The sequence below is a fragment of the Rattus norvegicus genome, chromosome 3, assembly GCF_021556685.1.
Source record: "Rattus norvegicus strain SHRSP/BbbUtx chromosome 3, alternate assembly SHRSP_T2T, whole genome shotgun sequence".
NCBI classification, from domain to species: Eukaryota; Metazoa; Chordata; class Mammalia; order Rodentia; family Muridae; genus Rattus; species Rattus norvegicus.
In genome coordinates this window covers 58,820,524-58,841,738 of record NC_141536.1, presented here as the reverse complement: position 1 = coordinate 58,841,738, position 21,215 = coordinate 58,820,524, and the positions used below count along the sequence as shown (strand labels likewise).

At 48.4% G+C, this 21,215-nt stretch overlaps 1 protein-coding gene and 1 long non-coding RNA gene across 3 annotated transcripts; one reads left to right on the top strand and one right to left on the bottom strand.

Annotated features, from left to right (window-relative positions):
• The first annotated feature begins 13,209 nt into the window (after positions 1–13,209).
• LOC120101573 (uncharacterized) lies at positions 13,210–15,368 on the top strand. The gene is made up of 2 exons (XR_015684426.1): positions 13,210–13,581; positions 15,273–15,368. It is a non-coding gene; the product is annotated as an uncharacterized LOC120101573 (long non-coding RNA).
• A 2,338-nt stretch (positions 15,369–17,706) lies between these two features.
• On the bottom strand, positions 17,707–20,271 carry Hoxd8 (homeobox D8). Of its 2 annotated transcripts, none has more exon segments than NM_001399755.1 (2): positions 17,707–19,101; positions 19,486–20,271. In NM_001399755.1, coding segments are annotated over 2 exon segments (879 nt in total). In that variant the 5' UTR covers positions 20,069–20,271; the 3' UTR covers positions 17,707–18,805.
• Between the last annotated feature and the right edge of the window lie 944 nt (positions 20,272–21,215).

Sequence of the window (21,215 nt, the reverse complement as noted above, 5' to 3'; positions counted from 1 at the left end):
TGAAAAAGGCAAAAGGGATACTCTTCAACAAAACCTGAGCCAAGTTAGTGGCCAAGACTAGTCCTCCTAGAATTCGAGCATTTACCTTCCTGGGCCCTCAGCCCCGCCAGACTTTCGGATCCGCTGCTGCTGCTGCTTCTGCTGCTACTGCTGCTGCAGACCCTGCGGCAGGCGCTGTTTGCGGCCACGGAGCCTCCCCGGGCTGAGACTGTTGAGCTAATGGTGAAGGGCAGGGCTAGGGGTCATTCGAAATCATTTACAAACATATCACAAAGTTTCATTATTTTTGCTTTGCCGACAGCAGCACAGAAGAGTACAAAAGTTCACGAATTTCGCCGCCCCAGCGCCTCTGCTATCCTGGGCTTGCCCCTCAATTCAGGGCATCAAGAGCCCAGATGCACTCTGGGGCTGGGCTGATTTCGGGGGCAGAGGGATGCCCTGGCCTGGGCTGATCCTTTTGGGTGTCTGATAACAGATTGAAGATGTCCACATTTCTAAGTGTTGTTTTGATCCCTTCCTCCATAGTTCGAAAATCATAGTTGGAAGTGTTCAAGCTCCATGCCTTGATTTTGAAGGGGTGGGGCAGGGAGACTCCCCTCATCATGTCTAGCAAAACTGGGCGCTCACTTTTACTCTGTACTTTGCTCTTCCTCACCTTCTTACCATCTCTCCCTTCCACTATTTTGAAGGGATTTCCTGGGTGCTGATTCTAAAACGGGTTAAAATCCATTTGTTTAAAGACTCTCCCCAGTTTCTCCTAGGGCCAAGCCCTTTCACCCATGGGCCCATGGACGGATGGACAGGCTTTCCTGGGGACACTGGGCCTACCTAAGCTTCATCCAGACAAATTGGGGAAGTCTGATGGACTGAGTGGGGACCACGATGAGTACACACATTTTCATATTTGTTAGACATTGTGACCTGCATTTCACCTTATTGCTCGACTTGTTCAGACAGGTCAAAGCCAACAAGTTATTGATGAACAAAAGCGTTAAATATTCACCTCCCTCTCGACTGCCCATACAAATGCTTTTGATCTCTCCCGGCTTTTTGTGCTGTGTGCAGCTACCAGGCGCCAGATTCGGGTGTGCAAGCAAGCAGCTTCGGCAGAGACAAGCCCTCACAGCCAAGGGTGCCAGGAAAGGAGTCGGGGCAAGACCAGAGAAAGTCTGGGGAGTCCTGAGTTTTCATAGTGCAGACAGATTCACTATGTGCAGGCCTGGATCACAGAGGGAACCACAAGCTGCGAAGGTCTCAACCTATGAGCTCAGCAAAGAAACCTGGCCCGGAGCCCAGTCTCAGTTTCTCTGACCATGAAGGAAGACATCTCACAAGAGAGAGGGAGAATGCCTGGTCCCTGTGGCCCTTACCAAACTACTCTTCCATTAAAATTAAAGTACCTGGGGTTTGCAGTGAGTGGCAAGCCCCCTCCTATTTCCTTGGCTCTCCTTCTAGTGCCAACCCTTCCAATGACATCCAGAAGATGTTACCAGCATTCTCAGTTTCAAACTTCAGAGCCAAAGAACTGGAGTCCCTGCCTCTGATCCCACCCAGTTCCATTGGACTCTGGAGTAGAAATTCTTTAACTGCAGCTGAGGAGAAGAGGTGGGGTGAAAGAGAAAGTCCTCTTCTTGTTCACCCGTTATCCTAAACCTAGGGCTCACACCAGTGAAGCTAGGACCCAGAAAGGGACAGGAGAGGAATGTCCACGTAAGCTCAGAAGTTGTAGCCCTTCCCAGAAGCAGGCCAATCCAACCTACCCAAGGCCATCAAGGGTTACATGTTTGTTTCTGTTTGTAATAAATCAAATTTTAAATTAAAACACTTATATATACAGCAAGAGAAGGTTGAGATAGACTGGGCAGAGATAATAATGGCTGGACCGCAGAGGGGGGGAACACTGCTGCCTCAGTGCTGATTGGGTCAATTCTAGCAGTTGTGGATGCTGGCCCACCCGCAGTTCGTTGATATGGTGGGCTGCTAATTAGCTGCAAGTCCGTTGCACCTGTGCGAGCCAAAAGAAGCCTGGGAAAGGCCTGTAAGGTCCAGGGAGGTCCCGAAGATGAGGGTGATCCCCTGCCGTGCGTTTACTAGTGCAGGTGACTGTGACCTAGGCCCCAGAAATACTTTCTAGACGGTAAACCTGAAGCTTCCACCCCCTCCCCAAGTGAGTCCGTTTTGGCCTGGGGAGGCAGCACCAGTCCTTAACCCTCCCTTCTCCGCTGGCGCTGACTTTCGCCCATCACCTCCAAGTGTTAGCACTGCCTTTTCGTTACTCGGAAGAATAGGAAAGGTACTTACAATGGTTCTCCCTGATAATTCCTGGTGCTCCGAAACCTGTTGCAATGAAAATGGGGTCTCTCAAATTTCACAGGACAATAAAGCAGACATAGACCTGCAAAAAGTGACAAGGCCCAGACACTCCACCGATACCTAGAACTCCTTGCCTCTGGTGGTCGACCGCCTGCGGGAACTGCGCAAAGTTCTTCTCCGATAGCATCCTCGAAGGCAGAGCTAAAAGGTTAGGAAGTCGGTTCTGGTCACCTCCCTACTTCATGCACCCTTGGGCAAAACTCTTCAGGTTAGGCGGCCTGACTCAGATTGCCTGAGGCAGGGTTTCCCCAGGGGGGAAATGGGAAGTCAGAAGACAGGCCTTTGTGCATTTCCTTCTGCAGCAGGCCGGTGGGTGCGGGTCCACTAGTCAGCCTGCAGACATACTATTTGTCCCGACCCCAATTCCATGTCTGTTCCCTCTGGGAACAGTTCAGCCCTCCTTTTCGAGTTTCGGGTTGGTTTCGAATTCCACCCCAGCGTCCAAACCTGCATTCTCCTCAAAGGAGGAGCAGGCAAGGCAGGGACATACTTCCCCATATCTCCAATTCAAAACAATCATTTCCTTCGGAAGGGTAATGAGAACCCAAAGGTAACCAGAAAGGAAAATGGATGCATTTAAAGGAAAATGATCTAGCTCTTACAGAAATGGTCTAACATATGATCTAATTCTATCGGCTTGACACTATATTTTTTTAACATACCTGCAGGAGAACCTACAGACGGATCACAGAATGGTGGTTTCCTCAGGCGCTCATGTCCAGCTTCAAGTTTTTAGTCCCCTAGGAACAGAAAGAAAAAAAAAAAAAAAAACTCCTTCTGAGCTCTCTCAGAGGTAACTCATCTCCATCCATCCCCTCTCACTCCCCACCCCCAACCATCATCGCTTTCTTCTACTTTAAAGTAGTTGCCCCACTACTGAGAGGAGAGTATAAGTCCTGCTTTTGGGGTAGAAACTCTCATCTCCCAACTTTCCAGGTGTACAAAGGGGGGGGGGGAGGACGCCAAGACCCTCCTTCTATTTCTTAATAGGTTTAGGCTAAAATTAAAATTAACTTCGATAGATAGGCTTTCCTCAAGCCGAGCAGGCTGGGCTCAGACCCCCCTGCCCCACAACTCCAGAGTTCTTGTGGGGAAAGTAATAAGTGACTTACTGTTCTTCTTTTCCAGAGGGTAGGACAGCTAAGAGAAGAGCTGTCTCCTGAGCCTGGCGGGCGGGCGGGCGGGCGCTGGCTGGAGCCTCTTACTTTCCTATCGCAGCGACAGGAACCAAGCATCTGCACTTGTATGCTCTTAACCTAATTTATGGTGGGAATTATATTTTGGCTTGTCAACTCTCAAGCCATAAAACAAAGTTTATTGGAATCACGTGTTTGTAAACAGCCACTCAGGTCCCTGCACTGCAGAACCATAAATAACCTTTGGCTTTAAACTTTTATTCACTAAATAAAGGTTCAGTGCAACTGTCCCCTTGGATTTAAATAGTTCCAAATATCCAGAATGCAAGGGAGGTCATATTCATACCAACACCCCAGGCTTTTCAACTTGCATCTTTTCAGAGAAAGCTGTTTAAATTGGGGGATAGTGCTATTTGGAAAAGGCTGGTTGGTGGGCATGTCTTATGACTCTTTGGCTGCATTCGCTGTGAGTACCATCAACTCCTTTATTTCAATCATTTTCTAGCATTCGATGTGGTGAGCAGGAAGGACAAAGGCCACTTCTTCCTTGCTTATCACAGAAGTTGGAAATTATTTGAGATTTTGCTTGATTCAATGGAGAAGAGTGGCTAGGGGACTGGGGGTGGGGAGGCAGCTGGGGTTAACACTTATCGTCCTCTGTATTGTTGTGGATGGGGCTGGGTGAAAGATGAAGATTGCCACATGCCTGGAGGTTTTTATAATTTGCTTAGATCTGAAAGAGAAGCCTTTGCAAGTGACCAAACTGCTTAAAACAGCAAGACTTGCGGGTTTGGCGAAGTGAGAAAGTGGAGGATAGCCCCCACCGGACTCTGGCGAGTAAGGCTCTAAAGGAGGTTATAAAGCAATAAAACAGCCCTGGTGTGAAGAGGCCGGGGTGTGAGGAAACACAGGAGGCTCTTAAAGAACCTGAGCCCAGGAAGTCAGATGTGCACAATCCCACTGTGTGCCCAAGTCATTTAGTACCGGGCTCAAGGGTCCCGAAGGCCCACATCTGAGTGGGTTCTTCAGTAGCTCCTCCCCACTGTTGGTTCCCATCACAGGGAGAGACTAAGAAAGAAAGAGGTATAGGGCTATCTCTGTCTATCCTGCTGAGCAATCCAGGAAAGGGGCTGGACTCTCCACATGGAGAATGTGGCTGTCTCTGCTTCGGAGAGATATGAGAGACAAGAGTGGGGGATGGTAGGAAGTCCCCACCTCCCAAGAAGAGGCACAGATAAGAAGAGAATTGGCCCCCATCACCCTTTAGTAGCTCTACAGAAGTGCCACAAACCTTGTGAAAACGTGTGGCTTTTTTTGGGGGGGCGGGCTACTCTGATAAAATAATGGATGTGTTGCACAGATTTGTAAAGTGCACACCACACACACACACACACACACACACACACACACATTTGATTTATAAATCAAGTGCACTTACAACAGTTCCTAACAGAAAACCCCCACTTGGTATAAAGATCTCTTTGCATGCTAATTTCCAGCCATTATATGTGCATTTGCAAATGCACTTCCTGATTTGACTCTCATTAGCCAGAAAACAGGGGATTGTCAAACCAGATACTAGGACAACCCTTTATTCCCTCTTATCAAAACAAAACAAAACAAACAAACAAACAAACAAAAAAAAACCCCAACCAACCAAACAAAAAAGACCAAAATCAAAAACCATCAGCCATGTAGAAAGACTTTTGTGGGTTTGGTTTTGTTTTTATAATAATTGGTAGCGTATTCTTAAAGTAATGGGTAGAGACAAACCTTCAAAAACTGATTTTTGGTAGCACTAGATGAGCAACTTTGAAATGAGTCCTGAAAGAGATAATGACCACCAGAGCATTGAGAAAAGTTTCAATTTTTAGGATATGAGGAATCAAAGGGCAGTTGACTTTCTAGGCCATTGTGATGAGTCTTTTGTGAGGAGGTGACAAGGCGGATGGACAACAGTGCCTGGTATCTAGTTGGGAATCACTGGTTAGTTTTTATGGATGAGAAGTGATGAAGAAAGCTGTCTGAGACATGCTTGCAAACTTGACTGTAATTTTCACAGGAAGACGCAGCCTGCTCTGAGTGTTTAAGGGAGTGACAGGAAATGAGGTGAGGTGTGAGAAAATGGGAGGAAGGAAGGAATGTATTGGAGACGGACATCTTTGTTTCCTTATCTTAGAGCTCAAAGGCAAAATGATTAAGAAGCAAGTATGTACCTTCCTCTAACCGTCCCTGTTATTGTGTCACACCTCCAGTGGCCTAGGTTTTGTGAATGAAATGGAGAGAACAGGGATCTGGCAGAGAGAATTTGAGCATCAGTGGGGGAAGGAGGTCTTCTGTACTCATGCTTGAGTTCCTCAGGGCTTCTCCACCCCACCCCTGTAATTGAGAGTCCTAGTAGGATCTTGGGAATGCCAGCACAAGTGCTCAAACTCTGAACCCCAACGAACATCCTGTCTCCCAAGGACTTTGAATGTTGGCAGTTGTTCCAGTTGACAAGGAAGGGAGAGAGAGGGTGGCCTTCCTGTAATGTCTGTAAGGAAGCTGGGCAGTAGAGTGCAGGCCTTTAATCCCAGCACTTGGGATGCAGAGGCAGGAAAATTTCTTGTGAGTTCAAGGGCAGCCTAATGAGTTCTGGGACAGCTAGGGCTATAAGGAGAAGCTCTGTCTTGAAAAAGAAAACAAGAGAAACCAACAAAAACAAACAAAAACCACCACCTCACCAAAAAAAAAAAAACAAAAAAAAAAAACAAAAAAAAAACAAAAACAAAAACAAAAAACAAAAAAAAAACCAAAAAACAAACAAAAAAAGTAAGAAATTAGTTCCCTAGTAAACTAGAACCTGGGTATAGCCTCTTCTCATTTAACTAGAGCCAATCCTGAGAATTTCTTCCCAGGCCTTCCATGATATAAGGTCCCCTGTAAGACTTCCCCTACCCAGATGTTCCCAGGAAGGAGAGAGGGAAGGAATCCCAGAAGACAGCAGATATTTCAGGTTCAGTGCCGGTCAACCTTCTGTACACTCAAAGAAACTCATGCTAATGTTGGCTCAGTAAGAGGCCTGTTACCTAGAAAGGATGTTGAGCTTTCAAGCTAAATGTTTGCACAAGTAGGGACAGATAGAGTGAAGCCTTGATTGAATCCCTAGCCAGAAACATGTTGTACAAGGAGTCTACCCAGGACTTGTGCTGAAGGACACAGGCTAGTGTCAGAGCCAAAGAAGAACTGAAAAGGGATTCCCAAGCAAACAGGAAATGTAATTCTGTCCTCTTGGCACTACACTACTGAAGTTCCTCTCAATAGAGCAACTTACTAGTTTAGAGTCCTCGGTAAGGAAGGAAGACCCTAAAGGAAAAAGATCTCAGTAGGATATGAGAAACTTTTGTCAGAAAAGGGCCTGGAGGCAGGATGTCTGACTTGGGGTCAGAGGCTTTGTGGTTCCAAGAAGAGGACTGGGCTTGATGGCTTGGGAATTGGATGGCCTGTAGTGTTGCTCCCTTTGGCTATAGATGGAACTTTACAAGGCCCAAACTGGAGGGAGAAGACACTCTTGTGTGGTTTCAGGGATAATCTGACCCAGACTCTTGGAGTAATCAAGAAAAGCAGCTTGAAAACTGGTGGTGGAAGGCAGAGCTCAAGAGGTGGGAACCTGGTCTCAGGCAGTGTGCACATATGTGTGGGTTATAGCCTGAAGTGATGTGATAAAAGAGAAGAATTGCAACCAGGCACAGAGGCACACACCTACAACCAATCCTCACATTTGGGAGGCTGAGGGCAGAATGATTGACAGTTTGAGATGAGTTTGAGCTTTGCAACAGGGTCCTCTCTCCAAAGTTTTGTTTGTTTCTCTCCAAGAAATGGGAGGGCCTTTGCAAATTTGAAGGATAAGTCCTTCTAAAAACATGCTTTGTCATTACTCTTACCCAAGTTGGGTATTGGGTTCAGCCATAGCCAGGATGCCTAAATCATAGGGTGCAGGTAGATTAAGCGAGGGAGAGGGGCCTGGCCTTTTGCTTTCTTACTCCATCCCATTCACATTCCCAGAGACTAGATGCCCTAGAACTGTAGGAGAATAGAAGAATGACCCTCTGAGTGGGCGTGGCCGATAGGACAACAGGGTGATGCTGGAAGGGACTGGAGGACCTGATAGTGAGCTCAGGAAAGATGGCAAGCCCTCCCAAGCAGGTCAAAACACACCTATTGGAGCCTGAGGCTACCTGTTAAGGAGCCAAGAGCTCTTTCCTCCTGGGTGGAACCCTGATGTGTGTAGGTACTAGACACCAAGATCTGACAGGCCATCGCTGATGAGACCTGACCAAGATTTATTTTATTTTATTGCTTTGTTTCATTGAGGTAGGGACTTGCTAAGTAGTCCTATGAACTCCCTATGAAGCCCAGGCTGGCCTCAAATTCAAATGTTGATCCTTCTGCTGCAGCCTCCTTAGTGCTGGGACTATAGACATGAACCATCATGTCCAGTCTGGGTCTCTTCTATCCTCTCTAGAACTTAAGGATTTGGTGAGTAAACCAGCTAGTCTCTTTTTGCCTGTAAAAGCCAAGGTCTTATGAGAAAGCAGAGCCAATGCTATTAAGGGCCAGGTGTTAATTTTTTACGTGCCAAAGCACTGTTTTAAAGTGTTTATACTCATCACAGTTAGCATTGTGCTCATTACAAAAATAATGTGAAAGCGGAAATCAAGACACATGCAGTGGGCTTGAGCTCCCATGGTACCCTGGGGACTGGAGGGGAAGGGCTGCTGTAAGTCCAAGGCCAGTCTGGTACCATCAAGATATCCTGCCTTTTAAAAAGTAAGATCCTTAAACATAAAACAATGTTTGGTTAACCAATAGAATAAAAAATTATATTTAAAAAAAAGTAAGATCCTCATAAGAACTCTCGCTGATACTCTTATTATTCCAACTTTCAAAGGAGGGAACAGGCTCAAAGATATGGTTCTGATCATCCAAGTTCAAGCAGCAAGGAAGTGTAGGGTACGGGTTTGAACCCAATTAAGCCTGAACCTAGCTTAGAACCTGTTCTTTGAGCTTTCCAAACCCAACGTGATGAATGCATAGACCCTGGAATTATAGCGCAGTAACTTAAAGACAAAACAAAACATGATCTTCACTCCAGGGACTCTGGGTATGCCCAGTGTAGACAGAGAAACAACTCAGGATCAGGAGGATAAAGAGCTAAGCAGGAGATACCCATAACCTCTCCAACCTAAGCACACATCCTCACTGCCTTGGGAGAGTGTTTCAGGGTGCCTGGACACTGCTTCTTGACAATGGAATTCAGGGTGTTTGAGGCGAAACCTAGAAACCTCATTTATCCAGACATTTGGGTTCACACAGACCTTTCCTGAGAATCATTGCCCTCAAGTAGGGAATGGGGGAGGGGCATTGCAGGGGACAACAGAGGATCAGTGAGGCTGGGTGAGTTGAGGCCATGTCACCTTTGAACCAACAGCCAGCAAAGCACACAGTAGGCCTGCAATGAGCACGTGGTGGGGCAGTAGTGTTGGGGACAGAAATCCACACATCAGCCTGATTCTCAAGCTGTGGATGTGCAGGGTGGGATTTCCCCAGACTCTCAGAGAGTCAGAAATGTGTCACAGGGCCCAGGCCCTGTTCTAAATAAGCAGGAGGAAGGCAGTTGCCTTGCTACAAAGGGATTCCATCCATGCTGCGCCTTCCCAAGCTGCCTGTTCTGGGTGCTAGGAACTTGGGACAAGTGAAAGGCAGGAACTGAGGCTGTTCATGGAGTGCTGCTTCTCACTGTGTTTTAGGTACAGCTTGCTCTACCACAAAATCTGGTTGCCTGCTCCTAGACAACAGAGTGAGGAAATAACGCCCTCTCTGGGTAGGCGAGGGAAACAATGTGGCCTTTCACCCCAGAATCCGTTTTCAGGCTTCGAGGACCTCAGAGATGCCTCTGTTGAGGGCAGCTATCGGATAAGTGACCACACCATCCACCCTCGTCTGATGCCTCACACGCTGAGCTAGCTGAGGTGGAAGGCGGGGCAGAGGAAGGGGTGGCTCTTGTGTCCTCCCATTCCCCTCCCACTCGGGGCATCTGCCGCATCGGCGAAGCCAGCGAGACGCTTGTCCTACAGCGCCTCCTCCTGGACAAAGCTCTAGACAGCCGAAAAGGGACACTACCAGCCCTAGAAACCAAGACCAGGCACTTCCTTCCTGGGACATCAGAAACTGGTCCTGCCACGTCCACTGGAGAGGCAAAAAGGGGTCCAAAAGTCTTTGAGGCTACATCTCACCGCCCCACCCCCAGCTCAGACAACAAACTTGTGTGAATCAAAAGCGAGCATCTCTCATTGATTGGGCGAGGCAGGAGTTTGTTCATTTATTTATTTACTTATTTATTTGACTGCTCTCTGAGGAGCTCTGAGCCTTAGAACGTGCTGTGCTGATGTACGTAACAAGAGAGAACGGTTGTCCCGAAGATTGTCAGTTTGAATGGGCGCCAGGAAGAAAGGCTTTTTCCTAGAGCAGACAGTGCCAGCCTGGGCGCGCGGGGTGGGGGGGAGGGACATGATGTATTTCTGAGGTGTGTGTGTGTGTGTGTGTGTGTGTGTGTGTGTGTGTGTGTGTGTGTGTGTGTGTGTGTGTACGCGCGCGCGCACGCGCCTGGAAAAGAAAAAATTCTACTCAACTACTCTCTCAATATTTGTAACCTATTTCTAATGTACAGACACATTAGGGTGGGGTGGTAAGTCTGAGATTGAAAGTAATTGTAGTCAAGGGTAAAGTAGTGGCTGTCTTTAGATGAAAGGCTGGAGGGAATGTTGAGCAGCAAATCCTAAGGAAGAGGCAATGGATCTGGTTATCTCCTCCGATCGCTCCCTCCCCCAATCTGTGCAGTGCTGGGTCAATCCCTGGGCAGGGCTATTTCACTGCACATGCGCTGGGCGTACGCAGCCCCGCACTGCAGAGGCTCAGAGCAATGCCCAGCCTCAAGCACAGTGCGGTGGGCTCCAGCAAGCACTACTCCAGCGCCTGGTTGTGGAGGGACTTGAAAATCCTACCTAAAAGAGGCAGGACACGTAGTTTCTTTTGCAGAAAAATCTGAATTAATGCCTCAATCAGTTTTTCTAGTTTGCTAGTCTGGTTGCTTTAAATCAACAAGATCTCCATGTTGCTCACGGACACTCTCAGCGTTGTATTCGGATCAGAATTTTCACATATGGGGTGCAGCTTCCCCCTGTCATCTGTTAATGTAGAGGGGGAACGCCACCCTGGGCTTAGAGGGCATAATTTCTCCTTTAGTTTTGCAAAGCTATCAAGTCTAGGAGATACTTTCCTTTGAGACAATGGTATCTATTTTTATCGTTTCCGAGAAAAAGTGCACCTAAATTGGACTTAAATCGGAATTCCGAATTCTTGGTTGCTTCTCCACAGTTTCCGGTGCCCCTGAGTACCCTCGCAAGCCTCCGCACTGCGACAAGGCCGTAAACACCTCTAACAGCTGCCTGCCAGCCCAGGGTGAAATACTGTCTTTGTTCCGGTTTCCCCTGCCTCTTGGGCTCAGAGAACAGAATTCTGGCAAAATACACGTTTTAGTAGAAAGATATGATAGGAAAAAGACGGTTGGTTTGAAGCCAGTTTTCTTGGCTACGTTTGCAATAGCGAACTTTGCTTTTTTTCCCCCCTAGTCTTTCTGGAGACTGCAGTCCCAGCTCTTGTGTCCACACAAGAAGCACCAAGGCCAGAACATTGGCTCCCCAGTCTATAAATAGAGCTTTGGACCTGGGACGCTGGGAGTTTGCCCACAAACCTCTGAGCTCTTAGGCTCCGAATAACCTTTACATTTCGTTTCTTTTTCTCTCTTTTTAATTTATTTTCTGTTGTTAGGTTCGCAGAGACAATGGAGGCAGTTATGGCGGTGCCAACCTCTTATCCTTTCCTTGTAGAGAAAATGTGCGATTTCCCAAACATTTATTTCTCAGGATGCAACCAACCATTTCTTTCCAATAAGCGTTTAATATGACCAGGAGGCTTACAAAGATACCCTTGACCCTCCATGTCTGTGCATGGCATCACCTTCCTCTACACCGTCAGAAAGAACCACGTTAGTCACCGAAGCAGACTGGGCTACCAAACCCAGGAAAAAACAGCTGAAACCCCAAATCTACAAGTTGGACAGCAGAACCTCAAGCCCATGGCCCCACCCAGCCTCAGAACTCCAAGTCCACCCCCAGCCCCACCCAGCCTCAGACCATCAAGTGTTTGAGCCCCACCCAACGTCAATGGACCTAACTAGCTGCAGGGCCTGTCAAGGGCTTGCTTTTCAAAAGGGAATGCCTCCTCTCACTATCAGAGGATGCTCTAGGTGTCAACGCTGTGTAGTGGGGAACTGCTTACAAGATACAGACACTCGGAATAAGATGAAAATAAAAACCAAAAACCCACTCCAGAGACAGTGAGCCCTCAGAGTTACTGACCCAGCACAATTCTGCAGACATCAACTGTTCCTCCATTTTGAAATGAGAGTGATTCTATCTTTAATTACTAAAAACACCTTTCTACAAATGTACCACCTATTGTTCCCAAATATTTGTACAGTCAACACTGTTATACTGGAGTGTTTGAGCAAACAATAAGAATTTGTGGATTAGGCATTTTGGGGAATGTAGCCCACCACCGTGTGCAGTCTCATACGCAATGCGGCAGATTGTCTAAGGTCTCAATGCTTCCCTGTGTGTTCACAAAGGAACAGAAAATAGGGGCTTCAAAATGCATCATCAAATATCATCCAAAATTCTGGGGAGGAAAACAACATTATGTCCTGCAATGGTTTTCTTTTTCTTTTTTTCCTGTGCGTTTTGGTTCAGTAGTTTCAAAGTAGGGAAAGATTGCTGTGTGGTGTTTATTGGAAAATGAAAAAAAAAAAAAAACCACAAGACATTTGGAAAGCAAAAAGATCTACTCTTTCACTACTCTGACAAATGAGAAACACACGCGATGTTTGAACTTCGAAATGTCTCGCATTTCTCAAATATCTATTGGTTTTATCCTAAAACCTGTACCAGATTTTCTGATATTACTTCCCATGACAAACATCCAATTCGTGACAGAAAAAAGTCCAAATTCACCTGACACACTATTGGATGTAGGAGGAACCTAGCTTGGGTTATTATCATTTTCTCCTTAAAAATTAGAGAAACGTTTGAAAATAACTACAGCGTCTTTATACACAAGGCCCAATAAACTTAGGTCCTAAAAATTGGCCTCACCCGTGAAACACACCCTGAATACACCGAAGCCGCCCCACCCCCACCCACGCCCCAATCCTCGAAAAACACCTGTTAACCTAGGGTAGCTCTGACCACCATCAAACCACAGAAACACAATATCCTATACATCCGAAACCCTTACTAACCCCCACCCCCAGCCATGCCAAGGAGTCCAGAGACCATTTGCACATTCTTCTCAGGGCGGATTGGGGGAGGGGTTCCAAGTCTGCGGGTTTCCAAGTCAAGAGATCTCTGGGGTGGAGGGCGGGGGGTGGGAACGAAGCAGTCCCCTATGCACTTTTGAGCCTAGCGAGACCCTACTTCGAGCCCCAAGGGACATACATTAAGGACGGGGATGCAGAGAGCGATCCCCAGGTTCTTGGATAATGCAGGGAGCAGGGGAAGTGGCACCCATTGGCCAAGGCTGTGGTGGAGACAACTCGGGCGCCAGTAGGGCGGCTCTTACCCGGAGGGTGCGGAGCTGCGGTCGGTCGGCCCGGGCCACCGCTGGGATCCATCCGGCGCTGCGGGGCTGCGCTTACCGTCGGCCGCAGGTTTGGGCTCATGTTGCTGAAGGGGTCCGGTGGGAAGTGCGCGGCCCGGGTCGCCTTGTGGAAGCAGGCGGTCGGCTCTCCGCAGGAGTGTGAGCGGCTGCGGGTGGCTCGGCGCCCGGGGCTCCTTCCGGGCTCCCCGCCGACTCCGGAGGCGGCCCTGATCGCGACCCGGGGCGAGGTGCCGTGGAGTCGCGGCGGGAGCCCAGGCCGCTGCGGACCACGCGATCCCGCAGCCGGCGACTAGAGCCCACCTCTGCAGAGACAAAGGTTAGAAAAAGAGGGGGTGAGGCTCTGGGAAAGCAGAATGCGGGGGCAAATTCGCCTGGGAAATCAGGAAAAAGGCCGTGAAGGCGAGCGGCGCCTGCACATGACCAGCCGCAGCCAATGACGACCGCAAATAGGTCATAAAAAGGTCTATTACCAAGTTGTAAATTTTCTTCAAACAAAAAGGAATTTACTGCAATTCCTTGCGGATTTTGCACATACAGCTCGCAAGCGCCATGTTTTCCTGTTCTCTTTTTCTCCTCATTCTCCTCTCTCTCCTTACTACCACTCCTCTTTTTTATCTTGCTTCTTTCCCTTTCTTTCTCTTCGGAATCCCTTTCTTCTCTCTCTCTCTCTCTCTCTCTCTCTCTCTCTCTCTCTCTCTCTCTCTCTCTCTCTCTCTCTTCCCTCGCTGTGTCTTTCTGTCACACACACACACACACACACACACACACACACACACACACACACACACACACAACCAGAAACACACACCTCTTCTAGGAATTACTAGGCATTTTTGTTTTGTTTTGGCTCGAAACGTCTGTGCAATTGTCCGCCATGTGGGAGAAAAATAAGCAAGCAGTGCTCAAGCTCCGAGGATGTCATCCCACAGCGCCCCCCCCCCAGTCCCACTCCCCCTCACCCCACGTTGGTCACTTGGCTTCTCTCTTCTGTTCCCTCACAAAAACACTCGTCCAGAAGGAAAGTCGGGCACTCTCAGTTTTTACCCATTCATTTCAGGAAAGTCACATCCCAATAATTTGCCCAGAAAACAGGGCCGCATAGGCAGAGAGAGAGAGAGAGAGAGAGAGAGAGAGAGAGAGAGAGAGAGAGAGAGAGAGAGAGAGAGAGAGAGAGAGAACATTCATTACCCTCTTGGCTCCAACCTAAATTCGGGTCCCTCCCACCTCCTGCGGGTTTCTGTGGTGGGGGAGCAACCACCCATCCCAAGGGCTGTTAATAGTTTGGGATACTTGTCTACCTCTCTGAAATACCATTTTGAGCACCCACTGTTGGGTTTTTAATCTATTAACCCCCTCCCCCTAAATTCCTTACTCTCACTTTAGGTCCTAAGATCAATCTCGCTTATTGGGGAAGTTAATACTAATCCTCTGTGCTCTTCCTTCAATCATTGCAGCCCCTTGTCCCCATGTTTGATTACTGAAAAATGTCTAATGAAGTTCTGCGAAGAAAAGGGGTTTTCTCTGTTCTTGAAAAGAAGAACATCTAGGAAAAAAATATCTTCCTCAAAGGTTGAAGTCATCTCACCTTTGTATTATTGTCAGTGGGAAGCTCCCTGGAGAGCCCCACCCGAAAGTCAATGCTGTCGTGGGTTCCTCTCATGGGCACTGCTGACCAAGCCTGCCTGGAAGGGGCCACCACCCTGCTCAGTCTTTTCAGAACAATCTAGCAAGATGTTTCTAAGTATCTGCATGAGATGCTGAAGCTCTCTCTCAGAAACATCTTTACGCCCTGTAAGTAGCTAGTGGAAGTGAACTTATTTAAGTAGGAAACTCTGACATCCTTTTGTGCAGGCCATTTGTGTCCAAGAGAACGTTCTGATGACCTTGGATGATTTTAACGAAAGGCTTTCTGCCACCATCTGTCAGCAAACTTCTTAGTCCTTGAAAAGGCCAGTGGGCCCTAATTTTTCTAGTCCACTAAAAATGTTTTTCTCTTTGCCTTTCCAGGCATCCAAGGTTTCAGCAAACACCAAAGATATGGAGGACAGACACTGGATGTGAATTCTTAAGCCGTGAATTAAACAATGTTATTGCACATGTAAATGGACAAGCTGATGTTTATTCCCTGGTCTATATATATGGACGTGGGTAAAGAGATTGTTCAATTTTAAAACATTCGAAAAACTAATCTCAGTTTGCCTCAATATCTTCTGCCTTCTGTCCAAAGAAAAGCAGAGCTTACCGCTTGCCTTTTCAGCCCGGGGAAATGAGGGATGGGAAGAGACTGCAGAGAGGCAGCCATTTTGCACTGTTTGTCTGCTGTGCAGAGGCACACTCCGTGCAGTACCACTCAGAAAATGGTATCCTTGAATTGACTTTTCTCTAAAAAGGAGTAACCACCACACCCTCTTTTTGTATTTCTTAGTCACTCAGAAGGCTCTTCTGTTTTAGCCCGTGTTCACATTGAGGGGCTTTTAATTTTCCTGTAATAGGTTTACAGACCTCTCTAGGTCTTCTCTCGGGATAGAAAAGCCCACCTGGTTTTGCCAGGTCTCTGAAAGTTTATGTAAATTTATGCAGCAAAAACAAAAGTTCGTTTCTCACTGCAGTGCTTCACTGTTTACAGATCTGAACCAATCAGAAAAGCATCTTGCTTGCTCCCCTAGCTTCTCTCTCTTCTGAGACACCATGGGGGGGGGGGGGGTCCAGTCTCCTGAAGAGGAAGAGAGGAGTGGGGTAGGGAAATTCCTCAAGGTCTTTATTGGGAAAACCTATGCTCTTTGGTAGCTGCAGAAGCATCCATTTCTGCATTTATTATCAACATTTTCTGTATGTGGGAATCTATGTGTGTGTGTCCAAATTTATACTTCAAAGCAGCATTTGTACTTGAGCTGGAATGTGACTATGGTTTAGGGGTTAGTGTAGCCCCAAACTAAGATTCATCTGCAGAGCAGTTGTCTGTCAGAATTTCAAAGATGTGACTTTTTTTTTTCCCGGAGCTGGGGACCGAACCCAGGGCCTTGCGCTTCCTAGGCAAGCGCTCTACCACTGAGCTAAATCCCCAACCCAAGATGTGACTTTTTACCTTACTTTTCTCTCCTTGATTTCTGTTCCCACTCATCCACTTAGTAGGTCCTTTTGCTAATGGAATCTTGCCCAATTTTATCGTTTGAAGAGTGATATTTGAGGGGGGGCATTCTTGAGTTGGAGATAACAATTTTTAAATTTATTGATTTTATTCTACGTATAGAAATGTTTTGGCAGCATAAATGTGAGTGCACCACACTCCATTCCCTGGAATTATACATGGTTGTGAGTCACCACATGGATGCTAAGAACTGGAACCTTGGTCTTCTGCAAGAGCAACAAGTGCTCTTAACTGCTGAGCCATCTCTCTAGCCCCAAAGATAGTAAAGTTTAAAGTCCCTTAAATCAAAAGCAGTTGGAGTTCCGACCAACCCAGCGCTGGTCTTCAGGTAGTTTATACCTAAGGCGGCTTCCCAGCTAGACTCTCAGCCTGAGGCTGCCTTGCTCTCAGCTTACACAGAGAGCGATTGGTTCAGGCAGTATACAAGAGCAAAAATCCCCAAATCCAACACTGGCCTCTGCAGCTGTCTGCTCTGTACAAATGTTTAAGCCTTGGCCACTCCTGACTTAAATCGTCTTTCCGGGCTTAGGCTGACAAATGTCACAGCCGTGGCCTCTTTTCTGGGTGGAGAGCCAGGTGGTGACTTGCCTTTAACCCAGCTAGTACCAATCTTATTGCTATCCACAAGATAGCAGACAAACCACCCACTAACACCTACATGGCAGTGAACCTGGTTCAAAACTGAAGACTCTTTTTTTACTGATGTAATAGAAACCTGTCTGGATATTAACAATAAGGCAAAAACCACACCTGTCAAAGTAAATGTGGCTAGAAAAAGCAGCCAGCTCTCAATGTCTACTTTAAGATGTTTCCATTTTCTTCCCCATGAGAAATAATATATAAATATACTTGTTTCTCCTTTCCTTCCCTTCTTTTCTCTTCCCCCCAATCCCATATAAAAAGGCAGCTGCATGAACAGCCCTAAATGGGAGATGGATATCATGTTAATAATAGATGCCAAGCCCCAGCTTCAACTAGGACCTTTTGGAATCAAGCTATGGTGTAACCTGGACTCTGGGTCATCAGGCCTACGGCTTGACTTGATTCCTTTTGAAGTTCAAAGCTGTCACAGTATCATGCCAGAATTATTTAATGAAAGAAGTGTGGATAGTCAGCCCACTCTAGGAGGCCCCCATACCACCACAACCACCACCATTACCATCAAACAACTTGGAACTATATAGCCACACCCATTTATTACATAGAAGGCTTGACTAAGTCACTGCCTTCATGAGAGTCATTGTTTGTGACTGGCCAGGATGGTGTTCTCGGCGCTAAAGATACTAGCCCTGTTCTTTATGGAGGTACATCTCTTTATTAAGGAGCTATGCTCTGGAGCGGTTGTTTACACTCGGAGTTTCTGCATTTACACTCAGGGCTCATTTCAAATGGGCGAGGCCATGGCTTTCCTGAAGAACAGCAGAGGATGGACGTACCAACCGACATCTGAGATGAACACAGCAAGCATAGGAGCAGTGCAAGGAGAATACAATAAATATGGCACCTACTTGAAAAAGCAGCATAGAGCAAAGACCTAGAAATCCCAGGTGATCACAAGCGGGCTTCAAAATGAAAGCAAGGCCACTTGCCAGGACGAACAGTTAGTGAAAATGTTGCAATAAGATTTCAAGTATTAATTCTCTAGATTATTTGATGGCCTTAATTTGTACAAACTACAGACACAGGACTAAATTTGACATCATCCTTAAACTCACTGGCACAACACTCCCAGGTTTAAGGAAGCCGGCAGCCTGGACAGTACATTGCACTCTTCAGCTAATGTGCTTTTCCAATATTTGGCCCAGACTCTTCCCTGACAACATTTACAAAATGCTCAAAGGAACCTTCTGGAAGTAAACCAGAAGACACGCAAACCATTGTTACAAAAGCAGAAAGAAAAATATAAATAATACATTTAATCAAATAATAAAGTAAATATTTTGCAGGCATAATTTTAAAAACATTATTAATAAACTTCTTTTAATTTACTCACCATAAAGATTTAAAATGTTCAAGTGCACTTGTTTGATTAATAAAGCATTTTATATTCAATCATCTAGTGCTGATCATTAGGAAGTTTATGTTGTTGAGGCAAATCACCAGCTCAGACGTTAAAAACTACCATTATAAAAATATAGCTACAAGGTCAGTATCAAATTACCCTCTACGGACCAGCTCAAGGACTGCCTCTATGCGACACTACAAAACTACTTTCTTTGAAAACACCCAAGTCCCCTTCAAAGCGCAGAAACCTCAAGAGCAGCGACATTAAGGTAGCTTGAAACACAGGTAAAGTCCTTTCCAAAAAGGAAGAGGGGAGAAACGGTGGCGTCCACCAGTATATACTTATACTGATCACTAGTCTTAACAGTCTATGATGAAATGTAAAGGTTTAGTTTGTGGGGCCTTCGGCTCCGTCTTCCTCCAGCCCTGAGACTTCCTTTTTGGGGTCTCCATCCTTTGCCTCCGGCCGGGACGCTGGAAACTTGTCTCTGTTGTTCTCTTTTTTCCACTTCATTCTCCTGTTCTGGAACCAGATTTTTACCTGTCTCTCCGTGAGGGCCAGAGTATGGGAGACCTCGATTCTTCTCTTCCTGGTCAGATAAGGGTTAAAAAGGAATTCCTTTTCCAACTCTAAGGTTTGGAAGCGACTGTAGGTTTGTCTTCCTCTCCGTCTACCAGGAGCTGCTGATTAAAAAACAACAACAAAAAAGGGGGGGGGAGGAAAATCAACGTTTTTTTTAAAAAAATGGTTGATTCTTTGAACGCTGCTGGAGTTTCTGGAACAGGCTTAAGAGGTGAAACACACACTGGTCTTTAATTCTGATACAGATACAGGGTGTGCAGGCAAGAGAGGCAGAGACAAAGTCTTCACAATTATTCTGTCCCCATCTTTACATACTTTTTAAAAGTCTGTATTAGTTTATGTACAAGAGCCACAGTGGCTACACTAGAAGGAAAAGGAGGGGGAGAGGGAAAGGACAGGGGAGTTTTAAAGCTAGGACGTGAGATGAAAGCAGATTTCTCCCTTTCTCCCCTCCTTAAAAAAAAAAAAAAAAAGTGCATCCCAACCTTGTGGTCTCATCCAGGGAAACATTTGAGAAGGAGACGAGCTCTGATTTAAGTGGTCTGGGTCCTCGCCAATATTACCACTGGACGATTTACAGTCAGGATATTGTACCAGCTCGGCCTCTTGCTGGGTCGTAAAAATCGGCTGTCTCTGTAAGTTATCGTATCCGTAAAACTTCGCGGGCTCCCCGTGACAGGCAATCCCGCCGCAGGGGGGAGGCGGCGGTGGAGGCGGAGGGTGCGGAGGAGGAGGTGGGGCGGCCTGGTAGGCAGCGACTGGGCTGCCCGCGCCGGCGTGGAAGTAGTTCTGGCCGGGGCCCGGGCCGCCCCCTCCGCCGCACCCGGGCGGCGGCGACGGGTGCGGGTGCGCGTGCGCCTGCGGGGGCGCGTGCGGGAAGCCGGCGGCGCTGTTGCCATAGAGCTGCAGGGCGGCGGCGTGGCGGCCGCTGACCTCGGGCGCGAAATGACAGTCGTAGTAAGTGGGATTGATGGCCTCGCCCGCCGCGGCCGCCGCCGCCGCCGCCGCCGCCGCCGCGGCCGCCGCCTTGTACTTGGAGTACAGCGGGTTCACGAAGTAGGAGCTCATCGGGGCGGCGGCCGCGGGCGGACGGGCGGCACGGAGCCGGTGAGGAGCGCGCCTCAGCTCGGCCGCGCTGCCGCGGGGGCCTCTGGGGCGGCTCGCTCGAGCCGCGGGGGCCGCCGGGCCTCGTCGCCCGGCGCGCGCTTTCCCCCTCAGGCCCGACCGTCCGGCCGCCGGCCGCTCATGCCCGGCTCTCGCGCCTCCGTGTCGGCCTCGCGCCGCCTCCCTCGCGGGCCGCGCGGCCTCGCCCGCCCCCGCGCGCCGCCGCCCTGCGAGCCTCTCCCGGCGCGCGCCTGCTGGGCCGCAATAGAACCGCCGACGCCCGGGCGACCTGCCCCGCGGCCTCCAGTTTCCTCCCAGGCACCAGGCGGCCCTAGCGCACCGGGACGAGGAAAAGAGTGCGCCCGGCCCACGGGGGAGACGCTTAGGCTTGGGTTCCCGAGCCCCCGCTCTGCAGGGAGACGAAAAGAAAACACACCCTCTGCCCGGTGCCACCTCTCACCTCAGCCCTCCCCCCGCCACCCCCTCCCAGCGTTGTCGCCGCCGCCGCCGAGGCTGCCGCCCCGGTGCGCGCCGGCGAGGCATTTTCGCACCCCGCCACTGCGAGGAGCGGGAGCGAGATGGGGGCGAGATAACCGCGCGGAGGGATCCCGGCGGCGGCGAAGCGGCCTCTGCGCCGGGCGGGACGGCGCACGTCGGCCCCGGGATGCCTCCGCCAGCCTTAAAGGGGGCCCATAAAGCCGCACTGCCAAGGGCTCGCGGGGGCCCCCGGGTCCGCAGAGAGGGGGGGCGCGGCCGAACCTTAGCCTTGGGGCAGACGGGGAGGTCACTCCCAGGAGGCTGCGGAGCAGACGATCTCTCCGCCGTTCCTGGAACTGCCCAGTAGAGACTGGCCTTGGTTTTTTTTTTTTTTGTTTTTTTTTTTTTGCATTTTGCATTTTGCATTTTGACCGTAGTCCAGCGAGGTTGGCGGATTGGTCCTTGCGTTCGTTTGGGCCTAGCTAAGTGGTTTTGATTAAAAAGCCACAATCCAGCCTCCGAATCCTGACCTTATCAAAGCGAATCAAAGTCCTGCTTTTTCCAGCCGAGCAGGCCTTGTGGAAATGAGATGTACATTTACCCTTGACGCATTGCATGCCTGGTTGAGGCTCCC